Raw genomic sequence first — 16,267 nt, forward strand, 5'->3', positions numbered from 1 at the left:
GGGCTTTCATATTTATCATGTCTATTCCTTGCGACAAGACCTTTCTTTTTGTACCAAATATTTTTACCTCATGAACTTAACCTTGAAGTTTGGCATCAGTGTTTCACAAGGGCTTCTTGTTTTTAATAATGTGTGTATATGAGGTAATTTTCATTCATTAGGAAATGCACTGTATTTTCTTAATAAAGGTTTCAGCCGACAAATCACACAACTACTCAAGGAGAGAGGCATCAAGTTCAGCTCATTTGACATTTAATAATATAATTTTAATATAATTAAAATCTCCGTGTGAACGCAGTTCAGATTTAATTCGCATTAACTTACGTTTAATGCGAATTAAATTCTTCGTGTGAACGAGGCATAAAAGTTGAAATTTGTGACTATGCAAAATTAAGATGCATTATATTTTAAAATCAATATTTCACTTGTTTGTTTGTTTACATAAAAAGACTCCTCGAGTCTTTGTTTACATAACACAGATTTAAGGCTAAAATATTGCTTTTATTCTGGCATTCAGAAGGTCAAAAGTTTGGCTGTCAACATTAAATGAGCTATATTTTTAATGTTTAACATAAAAAATGAAAAATATTTTATCGAAAATCGTGAACCAGTCCCTTTAAAGAATGGCATATTGCGTTGCACCTGTTGGTTGCTCGGTCGGTAAACCACATGTTGTTCGCTCAATATCTTGAGAACCATTTACTTGATCGTAATGATATTTCATATGTTGGTTGGTTATGAGTAGAAGAGGACCCCTATTGATTTTCAGGTCAAAGGGTAAAGGGTCAATCCACTCTGGACATAGGAAGACACTGTCCACTCAATATCTCGAGAACTCTTTCCTGAAAATTGTTGCTACACTGATACATTGTAAGGAGAAGATGACCCCTATTGATTTTGAGGTCACATGGTCAAAGGTCAAACTGGACATAAATGGAAGATACTGTCTGCTCAATATCATGAAAACCCTTAATTGCTTGACAGACATCAAACTTGGGTCTAACAGGACATAGTAATATATTGTTTCCTATATTTTAAGAATTATTTGCTTCATTAATTGACACCAAACTTGGAACACTGGTACATCATAAGGAGTGGATGACCCCTATTGATTTTTAAGTCACATGGTCAATCCACTCTGGACATAGGAAGATATTGTCTGCTTGATCAATATCTGAATTGGTTTGACACTACTATTAATTAAATGATGCATGTGTCAATCTGATTAAAAACAGCGCACAGCGTAGAGAGATTTGTTGCTGTACGCTATTTGAGAGATCTGTATTCTAATCAGATTGTGCATGTGATATATTAACCCTTTTCAAATTTACAACACGGGGGGCATGCATATATATTTTACAAACATTTCTTGTTGGTAGTACTGCATGATGACTCCTATTTATCTTCAAGTCAAAGGTGCAATGCTTTATTTGTACATTTGGTTTGGACTACCCAATAATGTATGAGAGCCCTTAATTTCTTTAAGTGATGATATTTTAGACAGAGGTTAATTCTTCAATGGTAATAGATGATCCCCATTAATTTTCATGTCAAAAAGATCAAAACATCACTAAGGTGTAATATAGCACTCTTTATATCCTCTAAACAGCTAGCCAGCATCTTAATTGAGAACCTTTTCGCTCAGGTATAATATTTCATTAATATTTTAAATGTAAAAAATAATAAATTGTTAAAATTACTATTGTGAATGGAATATTATGATAATTAAAGCTTGATAAATCATGATATATTCCATGAATATAATCGGAAAAAATAGTAACGGATACATATTACTTTGATATTTTGCAAAATTACGCGCCAGCAAATTTGGTATATCGTGACTCATAGATGACAAATACCGTATATATTCATACGCTACTTTGCGAACCACAACAATAAAAAAATATTGTTCTTTTGATATCTGGAACATAGGTTTTCCTTTTAAAAATTGTGAAAATAATCCATTCAAAGATAAAATTCAATTAAATAATACAATGATTGGAGATTTGATCACAACACCATCACTTCCCCGGTGCACTATTTTTGTCGCAAAACAGGTGCGCGTTCAGGTAACCGGAAGTGGACAATTTTGGAATGGCATAGGAAAACAACGAGAAGATTATAAGTCATTAACGGAAGAATATGAGCACTTTCATCTATTTATATCTCTTGTATTTTTTATGTTTATTCATCTCCTGCAATGCTCAATCACAGTGTAAGTATTTACACCAATATGTATGTACGTTTTACCTGAATTACAGGTGAGGGATTGGAATCCGGAAATGAGTTTCTGTTTGTATTCTTGGATTGTTACTGTTTAGGCAAACTTTATACATGTCAGATACTATAAAAACAAATATGTGTTTGCATGTTTCAAACTTTCTGTTTCTTATCACGCGGATCAGCGTCAGGTGAGTTGTTGAGGTGTGGTCTACGTCCTTCACAGTTCTAATCCCCATTCTCTTCTGTTCACTCCAATGTGTTGTTGTTGTGTACGGAACAATGTTCAAATCTTTTTTTATTTTACCTTCAATGTGAAAAATTGCATTTATTGTGATGATGTATGTTGTTCAGCTAAAATATTATTTTTATAATTTTATTTTAAATTTCTTACCCATTTTTTGAAAAGCTATCGAAAATACAGGGTTTTGACACTATCTGAACAAACTTGTGTATATAGTATAATAGGAGTATTATACTATACTTACACTAGTATGCTCACTGATTGTGTCAAAATCCCATGGTCATTGATAGATTGTAATAAAATTAGCTGTAATAATGTCACACCTGAGTGAATCTTTATCACAGTATCACTCTCTCTGGATTGTGTTCAGTCACCCTAAGCTTTGAATGTGCACTAATTTAATGTTGTAAATTGAATGAGAGAAACAGTTCCACACAATTTGCTTGTTATTGTTTCTCCCAAATCTGTTTCTTTTATTTTAAATTCACAAAATTTTAAGACACAAAGCATGTCACTTATTGTAATTGTGAATTTGAAAAGTAATGAACTTGAGTTAAAGAAAAACTAGTAACTAATTTGTAGGTGGTTTGGAACTGTATAATATATTTTGATAATGAGATGGTTTGATGCAGAGTCAAAGTTGAAGACATCAGTTATATATATTATATATATATCATTGTAGCACAATGAACAGATTTGCACCCAAATTACTTTCAAAGCGAAGAAAAAAATGACTGAAATCATGTGATTGACACTTGAAATCACACTTTATGGGTATCATTAATTTTCTGTCCCTTTGGGAATACATTTCTCCAAGTGCTACTTCATTTTAAACCCCCCCCCCCCCCCCCCCCCCCGAGACACACACACACACACACAAATAAATTGTATACAAAATTTTTTTTGTCTACTTCACAAAATGAAAGACATTAAAACTTATACTTTGCAAACTTGGCTGATTAGATGTGTCATAATGATTGATCAATTATCTCATGTTTTCAAAGTACATAAAATTAATTGTAATATATGCATATTGTAATTAAATTTAACTTTTAATTTGCTGAAATATAATGACAATTAGCCAAAATACTGATTTAAATCTAAGCCCCAATTTTAAAATATCTTGCTTAAATTAGTTAGGGAGTCACATGGTACAGTGATGTGGCCTGAATTGTTCGATCAACTGATAGCGAAAGTATAGTACTAGATATCTTAAAGAATGAGCTTTTATTTACTATGGAAATATTTATTTCAGTGTTGACAAAGTATTTGGCTATTAGGTCTGTATCATAATTTATGATCAAGAGACATTAGAAATGTTTATTTGAGGTAGTCTAAGACCATGCATGTAGGTAGATTATCAATACATGACAATGTATCAAGGCCATCTGACCATGATGAATGGAAGAAAAAGTTTTCTTCTGGACTGTAACTTTGTTTAAAGGACTCATGCTGAAGGTACTTATAAGGTCGCTTTTTACCAGACTGTGTTATCATGACTGATCTAATTTTATTTGGGTGAGAAAGGTTTTTTCACCGGGAGAAGGGTTTTTTCACCGGGAGAAAGGGTTTGATATATGTCCCCCCTTTTTAGACTTTTGACGTATTTGTTTCTTGATTGAGTAAACTTTTGTTCTTTGATTTATTCCACTGAATAGTAGAAATTTATTGTGAACATGGTGGTTGCATGCAAAATTGGATTAAGGTTTTTTTTCTTTCCAATAATATGCTAATGACTAATTAGAATTTGAAATCATCTTTATAAACACCACTTAGACTAGCTTGGTTAGGTGCCTCCTTGTCCAAGCATAGTCTCATTATCCCAATCAAAGTGGTTATTTACACTGGGGTGAAGTACACTTCTCCTGACACCCCTGAGACCCTGTAGACATAACAACACATTATATAAAGTGGATGATGACGTGGTTAGCGCTCATGTCGGATGATGACGTGGTTAGCGCTCATGTCGGATGATGACGCGGTTAGCGCTCATGTCGGATGATGACGCGGTTAGCGCTCATGTTTAATTCTCACTCAACTTATACCACACTTGAATATATATATATCAAGATAACCATCATAATCTGGAAAACACAGCTCTTATAACATCGTTCATCATCAACAGATACCTTCACCACACTATAGAACACAATCAAGTCACATAAATGTGCATGATATAACTACACAATAAGATTTACGAAATCATAATGACATGTCTTTATCACCAACACAGTTCTTATAACATCGTCCATCATTTATGACATCATCATTAGTCACATAATAAACACATATGAAAATCACATTACTAAGAATGCATAATATAACTCATGTGATAATACAAAATCCTATGCACAGTCCCATCAAAAACGAAAAATTTATGTGTGTACTGGTTGAGCGCCAACACATCGAATGACAAATTCTTGTCTATAACCCATGGACCCGCCAAAAAAGGCACGAAAAAGCGCCATTTACAGTGTCTCCTATCAGGAGAAAATAATTCTACTCTAATTCATCAATTCAAATGAATAGAATTATATTTTTTTCCACATCAAACATTACGCAAGGGAAAAAAAATATGCGCTAACTGAATATAAAGTATAATATTTTATCAAATATTCATAACCATACGTGTTGGGGAAATTTACAGGCATATTACGTGACAGCATAATTATAGTGTAATAGGCATTGGGGGTGGGTGGGTGGAATAACCCTACTAACTGAATATAATATATATCGTATCAAATATTTATAACTATACGCGTTGGGGAAATCTACGTGCTTATGACATGACCATGTAATAAGTGTAATTTCCCCTGATGTAAATAACCACTTCTACAGTATCATGTATGATATTGTGCATAAAAATGCTACGATCAAAGAGGATGTGATATGTGTATCATATTTCTTTTATATTCAATAGTTATGAGATGGTGTGTAATATCGGAGGCTGAAAAAGAAAAATGTTTGAGTTTGAAGAAAGTAGCTGCCTCCTTGGTGACGAGCAAGGTGCCAAATTACCAGGTTATACCTCTGGTGGACTGTGTCGAAGGAAGCGATATGTAAGTCTAGTAGAAAAACTAAACGACGTACTGCGCAAGTTGTATTGAATTCTTTTACTGTAGATCTGAAAACTTCCTGCAAGGTCTTTAGCATGTGATAGTTGTGATTGACATAAGCATTAGAAAATTCATGTATTAGATACCCATCAATAATCAGACAATGTGTTTTGATTGTAAAATTCACAGTGTGATCCGATTCTCCGGATCACCTTAGTGTGGAGATCTGAATCCATATCTTGTGTATCTGAAACTGATGATGTCACAATGCATCAACGCAAAGTTTTTTGTGGAAAATATCAACCATGTCACAAACAAAACAGTGTACACAAAAAATAAATTCACTGGATGTTTGTGTTTTTGATAATTTGGAATATCTTATAGATGTGCATGGATTTAAAGATACATAAGGGGGTATACAAGGACTTGTTGACAGATGCGTATCGTTGGATGAAACTCGACCCTTCACGTCTTGTTTGATCTATTAACTTGACGTCATCCGACTCTTCGGATCAAGTTACTGTAGTAATAATATACATATGTATTGTAAAATTTCTGTAAGTGTCTAATCTTGGCAAATTATGTAAAAATTAAAACCTTACAAATATAATCAAATCTACATTACTTTATCTGATATATGTTTTTTTTCGTAAGAAATCATAAACTTTGTATATGTGTGTATATCAGCTATTATATAATCTTTGTAGCGTTACTTACAATGATATAATTCCAATGTTATTTATTACAATTGTTTTGATTGGACAAAAATAAAGCTGAATAAGAGTTTACACATCAATAAATCCGAAATGTGTGCATCATCATTGATTGCTTTGCTTTATAGAGACTTGTATCATCGATGAATCATTAGTGTTGGGTATGCTGCTTAGTGATGATACAGTTATGTCATCATTTGGCAGAGATTCACCTGCTAATGCAGTATCCTATCATTTGCAGCTATATCGTATCAAGTAATTGTGACATCACTTCATTTGGTTATTAATGAATGTTCCCCGAGTCTATGTATTTTGGTGACTAAGTGTTCGAATGATTTCAGGTATGCTTGTATGAATGTTCCCCGAGTCTATGTATTTTGGTGACTAAGCGTTCGAATGATTTCAGGTATGCTTGTATGAAGAAGATTCAGGACAATGATGCAGATGTTATGTCTCTCGATACGGGACAGGCCTACTTTGGGGGTCGTTACTACAACATGATGCCCATCTTAGCGGAAAAATACAGCCTTGCCGACACAGGTAAGATAAAACATTTGTGATCATGGAGATTGTTATAGCTATTGCCCCAACTTACATTTTCCTATGTTTACGTGAACGGAGTTTGCAATTTTGCATTTGTTTTTTTCCCCCCAGATCCAGATGAGAGCATGCAGTACTATTCAGTAGTTGTGGCCAAGAGAGGGTCTCAGTTCAATGTGTTTCAACTCAAAGACAAGAGGGCCTGCTTCCCAGGTTAGTGTGTTCATACTGATTCTCTGTAGGATTTAGTCAAGGGGAGTCCTGGACTTGGTGCAGTTTATTAGGGCTTGGTCAAATATTTCCATTGGCAAATCAACATTAGTGCTAAAAATTAAAATATCATTTCTATCTTTATTAGATAAAAAGAATCTTATGCATGAAGATATGCATAAAAACTGAATGAAAAGGATATGCACATATATATATACATCAAACTTTTCTGATTAAAATCTTTGTTAAAAATCACATACTTTAAAATGGATTCATTTGTTTTAATGCTGAAGTTGGAATGAAATATTTTAAAAGTCAAATTCAAAAGCCTCAGAAATTCTAGTCTTCTTGAAACCTGAACACTTTCTCTGGATTTCATTCTTTCACTCATCTACATTTTTCCCTAAAATAATTCAAAATTAGCATCAAAATGGATTTTTCAACTTTTGATATTTTTAAGATGTTAACCAGGGGTCTATAGGTGATATTATAAGGTTCTGCAGTGTGGGGCACTGACCATTCTGCCTGTGTCAGTCACTCAGAGAAGTCCATTCCCTACAGAAATTTATTTCTAGCTAGTATATGATTACTAGGTGTGCACGATGTCAGTCATTCTGAGAAGTCTCGCCGTTCCCTACAGAAATTCATCATTAACTAGTATATGATTGATAGGTGTGCATGATGTGTGATTTTTTAGGGGTTGGAACAGCAGCTGGTTGGCTGTACCCGATTGGTACATTCGTGGAGAAAAATGGGAAAACTAACATAATGCAGGTTACAGAGTGCAATGCCATTGTCAAAACAGCCACAGACTTCTTCAAATCCATGTGCTTGCCCGGAGCGTTGACATCATTCTACAATCCATTTGGTAAGTAAAAAGTAGACAAGTTCTGTTATATACAAGGCTTGAAGCTAACTTTTTATGTCACCAGTCCAGCCGGACTGATGGGGTATAATTTCTAAAACAAATGTCAGTCACCAGTCCAGCTGGACTGATGGGGTATAATTTCTAAAACAAATGTCAGTCACCAGTCCAGCCGGACTGATGGGGTATAATTTCTAAAACAAATGTCAGTCACCAGTCTAGCTGGACTGATGGGGTATAATTTCTAAAACAAATGTCAGTCACCAGTCCAGCCGGACTGATGGGGTATAATTTCTAAAACAAATATCAGTCAGTCCGCCAGACTTTTAACCAGTCACAGACTGACGGACATATGTTAATTTCGAGCCCTGATATATATACAGGTGACTCCCGGAAATTCTAAGTTCAAGGGACCTCGATAAAACTTCAAGAAACCGAGAGTTCGAGAGATCGAAATTCGGGAATTGAAGGTTCGCCAGTATGGTTCAGATTTTACAGTAACCGGAAATGTATACCAACAAGTTCATATGATATCGTTTTGACATGTTTTCCTTCACATTCGTCAGGTACTTTGATATCAAAATAAAAAAAACCTTATTTTGCATTAATAAAAGCATTTCAAAAATTATGTATTTATTTGTTCTTTAATCATGCTTAGATAGGCATACAAAACCAAGTTCCAATGATGCTTTACTATCGCAAACTAAACAGAGCACAATTTTATGTCGCTTTACCCAAAGCAAAAATTCTAACGAATGAGTAAAACGATGTTTTAGAGTAACTTTATACAAAGAACACTCCAGAAATTTAATGGTCTGTAGATCTTTAAATTATTTATAAAACTTACCCCCTCGTTGTCACGTCAAAACAAATTATAGATTTTATTCATAGTCGGATTATCATCACAACACAAAACCCCAGTGCAAGGTGTAAACTGATCAATTAGCCAATTATATACTCAAATGCGTCACCTCCACAAAGAAGCACCGGCGATGTTTCAACTATGTAAACACCTAATTACCCCTCCGGCATTCAACAAAATCCAGGTTAGGCCCAAGCGGAAATTATTACACGCTTGGGTAACGGTGAGTATACGCTACCACCACTTCAAGAGATTGAGAGTGAAAAACAATGAATTGTGTTTTACGGGACCCAACTTCACTACGAGAGATCGAATGTTCGAGAGATCGATAGTATTTGCTTTGTTATATAGAGAAAAAAATCAGGACCATGATTTCACTTCGAGAGACTGAGAACTTTGAGAGATCGAAGTTCGAGCCATCGAGAGTCACCTGTGTATATAATAGAGCAATAGCTTTTCTGGAATATGTAAAATAATAGTGATTTAAAATGCTCAGTAGAGTCTGAAGAACAAAACTTAGTTCTTACAGTAATTAATTTCAGTGTCTGCTATTTTTTGCAAATTCATACAATTTGTATCAAGTTTAGAAATGGAAGAATTTCCAGTAAAACTTCAATGTGAGTATAGATAATTTAACTTTTGATTCTTTTGTTTAAAGGAAACAATCCAGCTCGTATTTGTGAGTTGTGTTCGGGATTCTTGGAGAAGAAATGTTCGACAGATGATCCCTTTGCTGGTTATGATGGTGCCTTCAAATGCATGTCTTCTGATGCAGGGGATGTGGCGTTCCTACGACACGACACAGTATCGCTGATGGCGATTAACTCCACTTACAGAGAAGATGTATGTGTTCTGAGCGGGTGTCTGGTTATCCTGATAAACCTTTATTTAGAGCAATATTACAAAGTTCATCAGTTTTACAATGATTGAAATAGTAACATAAGAAAAGGTGATAGGAGAGATTTAATCTTACATTGCATGTTTTTAGGGAATTTGAAACATTTATCTTGATTATCAAATTGTACTTAATCATTATTTTTGCAGTTTTGAGTTGTCATTTAAATAAAAATCCTCCGCTTTATACAGATATGAATTTAACAGGATAAAATTCGCTGCTATTTTAATTTCTCTCATTTAGCCTATAGTGAAAACAGGGGAAATTACTCTAGTAAAAATGAGGGTATACAGTATACGTGGTTCTTGGATTGAAATGCTTGTTGATGTTACAGAATTATGAACTACTGTGTCCAGGTGGCATGAGAATGCCAGTGAGAGAGTACAAAACCTGCAACTACGGGTCCATCCCATCCAACACTGTCATGACCTCATCCCTGAAAACCAAAACAGAAATCGACGTCTACAAAAACTTCCTGCTCCAAGCTGCTCAGTGGTTTGGTCCTGGTGGGACGTATGTGAACCAGTTTAGCATGTTTAGTTCTGCCGGGCCCTGGGCATACTTTGATCGCAAAAATCTGCTGTTCACAGACAGTACTCAGACTTTAGTGGATGTTGGAGAGAAAAATACCTACTACAGCTGGGTTGGTGAGTTTAAGGCTAAATGTTTTTGTCTGTTGTGTAAAGGTTAACTCGGGCTTTGTTGTTAAATGTTTGTTCCACTGCTGGAGCGGTGAATCGGAGGTGAGTTAGTGGTTCTGTCAGTTGCTTGGGTAGAGGTGATTTTTTTTTGGTCTTCTTGAAAAAAGAGAAAGAAATAGCTTACATTCCTTTGATATAATACATACGTAATACTTCTGAATAAATCCAAGGCTTGGCTTGAATCAATTATTCTAGGATGAATACTCTTTGAATTTTGTTTTGTTTGTCTGTAGAGGGAATTACATGAACTTGTGGACTGTTTGATAGTTCAATGACGAACAGAAAATTTCACCTCTAAGTGACACCAATCTACATATAATTTACATATACAATCTACATATAATTTACATATACAATCTACATATAATTTACATATACAATCTACATATAATTTACATATACAATCTATATATAATTTACCATAAAAAGTTCTGTCAATCTTAAACACATGTAATGTTATTTTTTCTATTCCTCTTAGATAATGACTTCTACCAGATCATGGAGAACCTGAATGCCTGTCCTTTACTGACGGCTAGACTCTGTGTGATCTCGAAACAAGAGAAGGAAAAGTGTGAGAAGATGCTGATGGCATTTAATGCTAAAGATTTACGACCTAGCTTGGACTGTATCAAGGGTACTGGGGCTGATCACTGTATGCAGCTGATCACCAGGGGAGATGCTGACATGATGGTACTGGACCCAGGGGATGTTTATCTGGCTGGAAAGTAGGTCGATATACTGTAGATTAGTAGGTCGATATACTGTAGATTAGTAGGTCGATATACTGTAGATTAGTAAGTCGATACACTGTAGATTAGTAAGTCAATATATTGTAGATTAGTAGGTCGATATACTGAAGATTAGTAGGTCGATACACTGTAGATTAGTAGGTCGATATTTTGTAGATTAGTAGGTCGATATTTTGTAGATTAGTAGGTCGATATATTGTAAATCAGGTTGTTGGTTTTTTGTTGTTTTTTTTTTTGCTGTGAATAAATTTCAAACAATTTAAGAAACCTTTGAATTTGCAAAATTATTTTTCGTGAAAATATTCAGGGAAAAAAGTACATTTACTTTAGTTTTCGAACTTTAAGTGACAAAGAAGTAGTCTATAGCATTTTTTAAAAAAAATTCCAAAATATAAATTGATGCAAAAGTATCCAGATTTACAGCATCAGATTTTGAAAGTTAAAAGACATATTAGCTTCTTTTTTTCCTGACAATTTGAAAACCTCATTACATTAGCACATCATCAGTGCAGTTTACAGGATTTTTTAAAATGCTTGTTACAAGTTTGTTAATTGTTAAAAATTTCAACTTGCGTGTTCAGGAAATATGGCTTGGAACCGTTCATAGTGGAAGATTATGGTAACATGAATGCCACTGTCCATGTGGTAGCTGTAGCCAGGAAAAGGGATCACTACATGACATTGTTCAACCTCAAAAGTAAGTTAATTCTGCTTTATAAGACATTTATTGAGAAAGATAAGATGACATTCATGTACTCGATGTAAGTCAGTGACTGTAAATTTTGATTATTATTTTATAGAAAAGAGAGCCTGTCTGCCAGGAATTGGGCGGGGAGATGGTTGGATCATTCCAATGAACATCTTCATAGAGACGGAACAGTTCATTCCACAGCACTGCACTCTCTTTGAGAATATGGGTAAATTGTCAGATCTTGTAAATGACTTTATTTAATCTCATTTTTTTGGTGTGTTCTGCAAGAAAAGCATATATTTGTGTTCTGAGAGAAAAAGAGCTTACATTTGTGTTCTGAGAGAAAAAGAGCTTACATTTGTGTTGAGAGAAAAAGAGCTTACATTTGTGTTCTGAGAGAAAAAGAGCTTACATTTGTGTTCTGAGAGAAAAAGAGCTCACATTTGTGGTGTGATCTTGATTTTGTTGAGGGAGAGTTGTGTGACTGTCTTAGTTCACGGTCTTTGAAATCATGATGGATTTGATTTTGTGGGTATTTCCATACGGCGAAATCTATAAAAATTGCTGAGTTTTAATGCATTCATTGAGGGCAACGTGTTTTGATGGGTTACAGTGTCATGTTAGATCAAGGTCAAGTTTAGGCATCAGAATCAGGGAGTGCGTTCAAGGTCGCCGTTCCCGTTGTTCTCATACTCCATTCTTAGAGTCACAAACGACGAGAACATGTGCGCATGATCGTGTTCTTTGTTCTTCGACCACACTACCTACAGAGGTGGTGTGAGTTCTTGCACCTTGAACCCGTTCTCAGGTTGCGTACTCAGTGTTTGGGATCGACAGGATATTTGTACTCGTGCGAAGAACGGCGATCCTGAGCACACTTTGGAATTTGTCTTCTACCTAATGAGAAATGGTGTTCCACAAACACATATTGAAATTTACAGAACAATATATTGATACATACAAATCATTTGTTTTATATATATATTGTATATGTCTTTGTCATTGAATACTGTTCTATATTTACAGAACATTATATCGATATATTCTATATAAATCCACACAAATCATTTGTTTTGTATATATATGTCTTTGTCAATGAATACTGTTCTATATTTACATTTGTTTTGTATATACATGTCTATGTCATTGAATACTGTTCTATATTCACAGGCCAGCTGTTTATTCGGTCATGTATCCCAGGCGCGATGGACAAGGATTACAATCCAAACCAGAAACCGGTCAGTCTGTGTGAGGGCTGTGCTGCTGGAGGTTTCAGGAAGTGTCAGAGAACCAGTGAGGATCAGTACTTCAGCTCCAGTGGGGCCTTCCGGTGTTTAGTAGAAAGTGAGTGCTGAATGTATGTCTACTGACTTTTGTTAACTTTAAACAATCCTGATTGGTTGATGTTCACTTTAAACAATCCTGATTGGTTGATGTTAACTTTAAACAATCCTGATTGGTTGATGTTAACATAAACAATTCAAATATTGCTATCATGTATATCAAAACTGAAAAATATTCTATAAGGTTTTCTACCTGAAAAAAATCAATATTTGATTTATGAAAACCTCATTTGATTGTTCACATGTAAACTGATGAATTTCACAGAGGGTGGAGACATTGCTTTTGTGAGACATCTGACAGTGAGAGACAACACTGATGGTCGGAGACAGTCGTACTGGGCCAGGAACAGAAGGTCTGACGACTATGAATTAATGTGTAAAGATGGTCGCAGGACCAACATCGACGACTGGGAGAACTGTCACTTGGGCCAGATTCCTGCAAACGCCATTGTCACAGCCAGTAAGTTGTCTAGTGATTCAGCTGTTTGTTAAAAGCCGAATCTGCTGTTCTCATTTGCATGATATAAGCATTTACAGTTGCAACACAATTTGATTGGCATTCATCAAGCTGGTTTCTATTGTATACATCAATACAGATTTCCGATACGTTGCAATAACTATTATATTTTGTATCACATTAAACTTGTATTTTCATGTGCAGAATGAATTGATTTTTTTCCATGATTTCATTTGATTATGATATTTGTATGTTGCAATTGACGTATGTTCCCGAATAAATATTTATAGATATATTATACTGTATAAAATGGTTTGTGGCATATTTGGTTTTTTTCATAGACTGCCTTAAATCTGCCATTTAACATTGTATAATTGTTCAGCATATGATATAAAATGAGTAAAGCATATAACTTTTCATATGTATACTATTTGTTGTTTAAAAACTAAGTGTGTAATTTGACCCAAACCATTTTATACTGTGTGTCTGTAATTTGACTATGTATTAACTAATTCCTTATGAAAAAGCAACAAACTGATATCCATCTGAATAAAATGTTAATTCTTCTTTGAGAAAAAGATTTCTTGATCTGAAATTTGCAGATGTTGATCATATACATGTATGTTTATTTTTCAGAATACAAAAGTGAACAAGACCGAGTCATATTCTGGAATCTCCTGAACTATGGCCAGCAGTTCTTTTCATCAGATATGTAAGTAAATCAATCACTTCACAGTGGACAGAGGGTTAGAGTATTTCTGTAATGTTCATTTAAGTGCAGGATTTGAGAGGTTTAATTTTGAGTACTCTCCCTTTATTTACAGTGAGGGAGACTTCCATTTGTTCGACTCTGGTAAATGGTACAATGATCTGATATTTACCGACGATGCTGTCCGGCTGATGCGACTACCAAAGAGCAAGCAGGACTATAGGAATTATCTTGGACAGGACTTCATTAACAAAGTGGAGAACCTTCACAAGTACACCTGTGTCCCAGTCAAACCTAGCTCTGCCTCACCAGTGTCTGTTTCCATCATTCTCATGGCAGCTTTCGTCATATTTCAGCGGGTTTTATAACAGTCCTGTATCAGTGACACCAGTGATATCTCATTTCCATGGTAGAAAGTTGTGTATGTGTCTTTCAAATTATTTGATATCCATCTCTTCCGTCTGTGAGAATGGCGTGTAATGTATAACCAGTGTGAGAATTGTGTAATCGAATAAGTGTAGTCTTTTTACCTACATGTATATATTATCGTAGAACCATTGTCATATATATCATACTCTGGGGGTGAAGAATGTAAAAAAAAAAAAAAATGAGAGACCATTGCATGTTGGCAAATTCTTCCTCCAAATCACCTCATTCAAGGAAAGGTTGTGCTTTTATTCTGTACATTACCATTATAGTAACTAGACACTGTATCTATAGTGCACTTAGATAGATCTAACCATAGGAAACCCAAGTAAACATAAAGCAATCAGTAATACAAATGTGATTCTGAATACCATGACAAACTACAGTCTACTCTGGATATCCTGAAATTTTGGCAGACGCTGGCTGTTGGACAGCAGGGCCCGACCTCGGGCAGTCGCTCATTTTATGTTGACCTCTATGCAGAAAGTTCACAGCCAGAGCATAAAACATGAACTGCATAGTCGTCCACTAACGTTTACTGAATGAAGATGCATTATTAAGAACTTGGTTTAAGGTGGTCTCAGTTATCATAGAAAATGATTTTCTACTTGTAATAAAATATTGTATTATAAGTTTCTGTTACGCAGATGTAAGAAACTCCGATTTGAAAGACTTTACAATGATTCTATGCAACCAGTTTCAAAATATCCAATATCATACATACAGTGCTGAAAGAGATCCAGTTATTGTATATTAGATATTCTCTTGAAGTAAAAGTGTATCATTATTGATTTTAAAGAGGGGGTGCATTTGCCGCTCACTAATGACTTCAATAAGTGTGGGGTAGGCTGGAAAATAGTCATAAACCAATGATTTGATGATACTTTTACAACATTTCTGTAAATATTCCATATACATGTATTTTATCTGGTGCCATCTGTGTGTATAGCCTACATAATTGATTTGAATGCTAGTATGTAGTACACAGAAGTATGACGTCGTGTGAATGAGGAAGTGCTTTTTGTAAATACTGTTATTTTTTATACAGATCATTTTTATTAGTATAATAATGTATTGTGTATCCTCAGACTTTGATAAGGCTAAAATTAAAATGCTGTTTGTTTACCCTTGACCCACTAAAATATCTGGAATATTGTACATGTGTTGCACTTAAGCGTAATTCTGTAAACAGATTGTTGTTAATATTGAGAGGGGACAAAGACATTTTTAATGGTGGCCTTTACTAATATTTAACAGATTTATTTACATGCTGTTTGCAAGAAGACTCTATACATCAGAAAGTCACCATTTTTAGTTTATACTACTTCCTTGAATTGAAACAAATGTAAACCCAGGCACAACAGCCTCCAATGTATACAGAGACATTCCTCAACAAAATTAACATATGGCATTAATTAATATGTATTGCAGATATACTGGATAGTTCATCTAGACACAAATAAAGAAACAAAAAGTCTTAAGTATTGTTCTTTAAAATTGTAACAGGAAGGGAGAAAATGCAACGGACCAGACTGAGATTCGAACCTGGGCCCCCTGAATCTCTAGTCAGGTGCTCTACCAACTGA

General features: G+C 34.8%; 1 protein-coding gene across 1 annotated transcript in view; it reads left to right on the forward strand.

Annotated features, from left to right (window-relative positions):
- The window catches only part of LOC125658078 (melanotransferrin-like), a 30,291-nt gene extending 14,133 nt beyond the window's left edge, over positions 1–16,158 (forward strand). Inside the window, exons 11-23 of the mRNA XM_056148741.1 lie at positions 5,392–5,523; positions 6,640–6,773; positions 6,888–6,986; positions 7,681–7,851; positions 9,369–9,553; positions 9,940–10,252; positions 10,785–11,031; positions 11,637–11,752; positions 11,856–11,972; positions 12,917–13,090; positions 13,355–13,549; positions 14,183–14,258; positions 14,371–16,158. Of these exons, the coding sequence (XP_056004716.1) occupies positions 5,392–5,523; positions 6,640–6,773; positions 6,888–6,986; positions 7,681–7,851; positions 9,369–9,553; positions 9,940–10,252; positions 10,785–11,031; positions 11,637–11,752; positions 11,856–11,972; positions 12,917–13,090; positions 13,355–13,549; positions 14,183–14,258; positions 14,371–14,623 (2,212 nt within the window). The 3' untranslated portion in view covers positions 14,624–16,158. The remainder of the gene's footprint in view (positions 1–5,391; positions 5,524–6,639; positions 6,774–6,887; positions 6,987–7,680; positions 7,852–9,368; positions 9,554–9,939; positions 10,253–10,784; positions 11,032–11,636; positions 11,753–11,855; positions 11,973–12,916; positions 13,091–13,354; positions 13,550–14,182; positions 14,259–14,370) is intronic.
- The last annotated feature ends 109 nt before the right edge of the window (positions 16,159–16,267 follow it).

Source organism: Ostrea edulis, chromosome 9, assembly GCF_947568905.1.
Source record: "Ostrea edulis chromosome 9, xbOstEdul1.1, whole genome shotgun sequence".
Classification (NCBI taxonomy): Eukaryota; Metazoa; Mollusca; class Bivalvia; order Ostreida; family Ostreidae; genus Ostrea; species Ostrea edulis.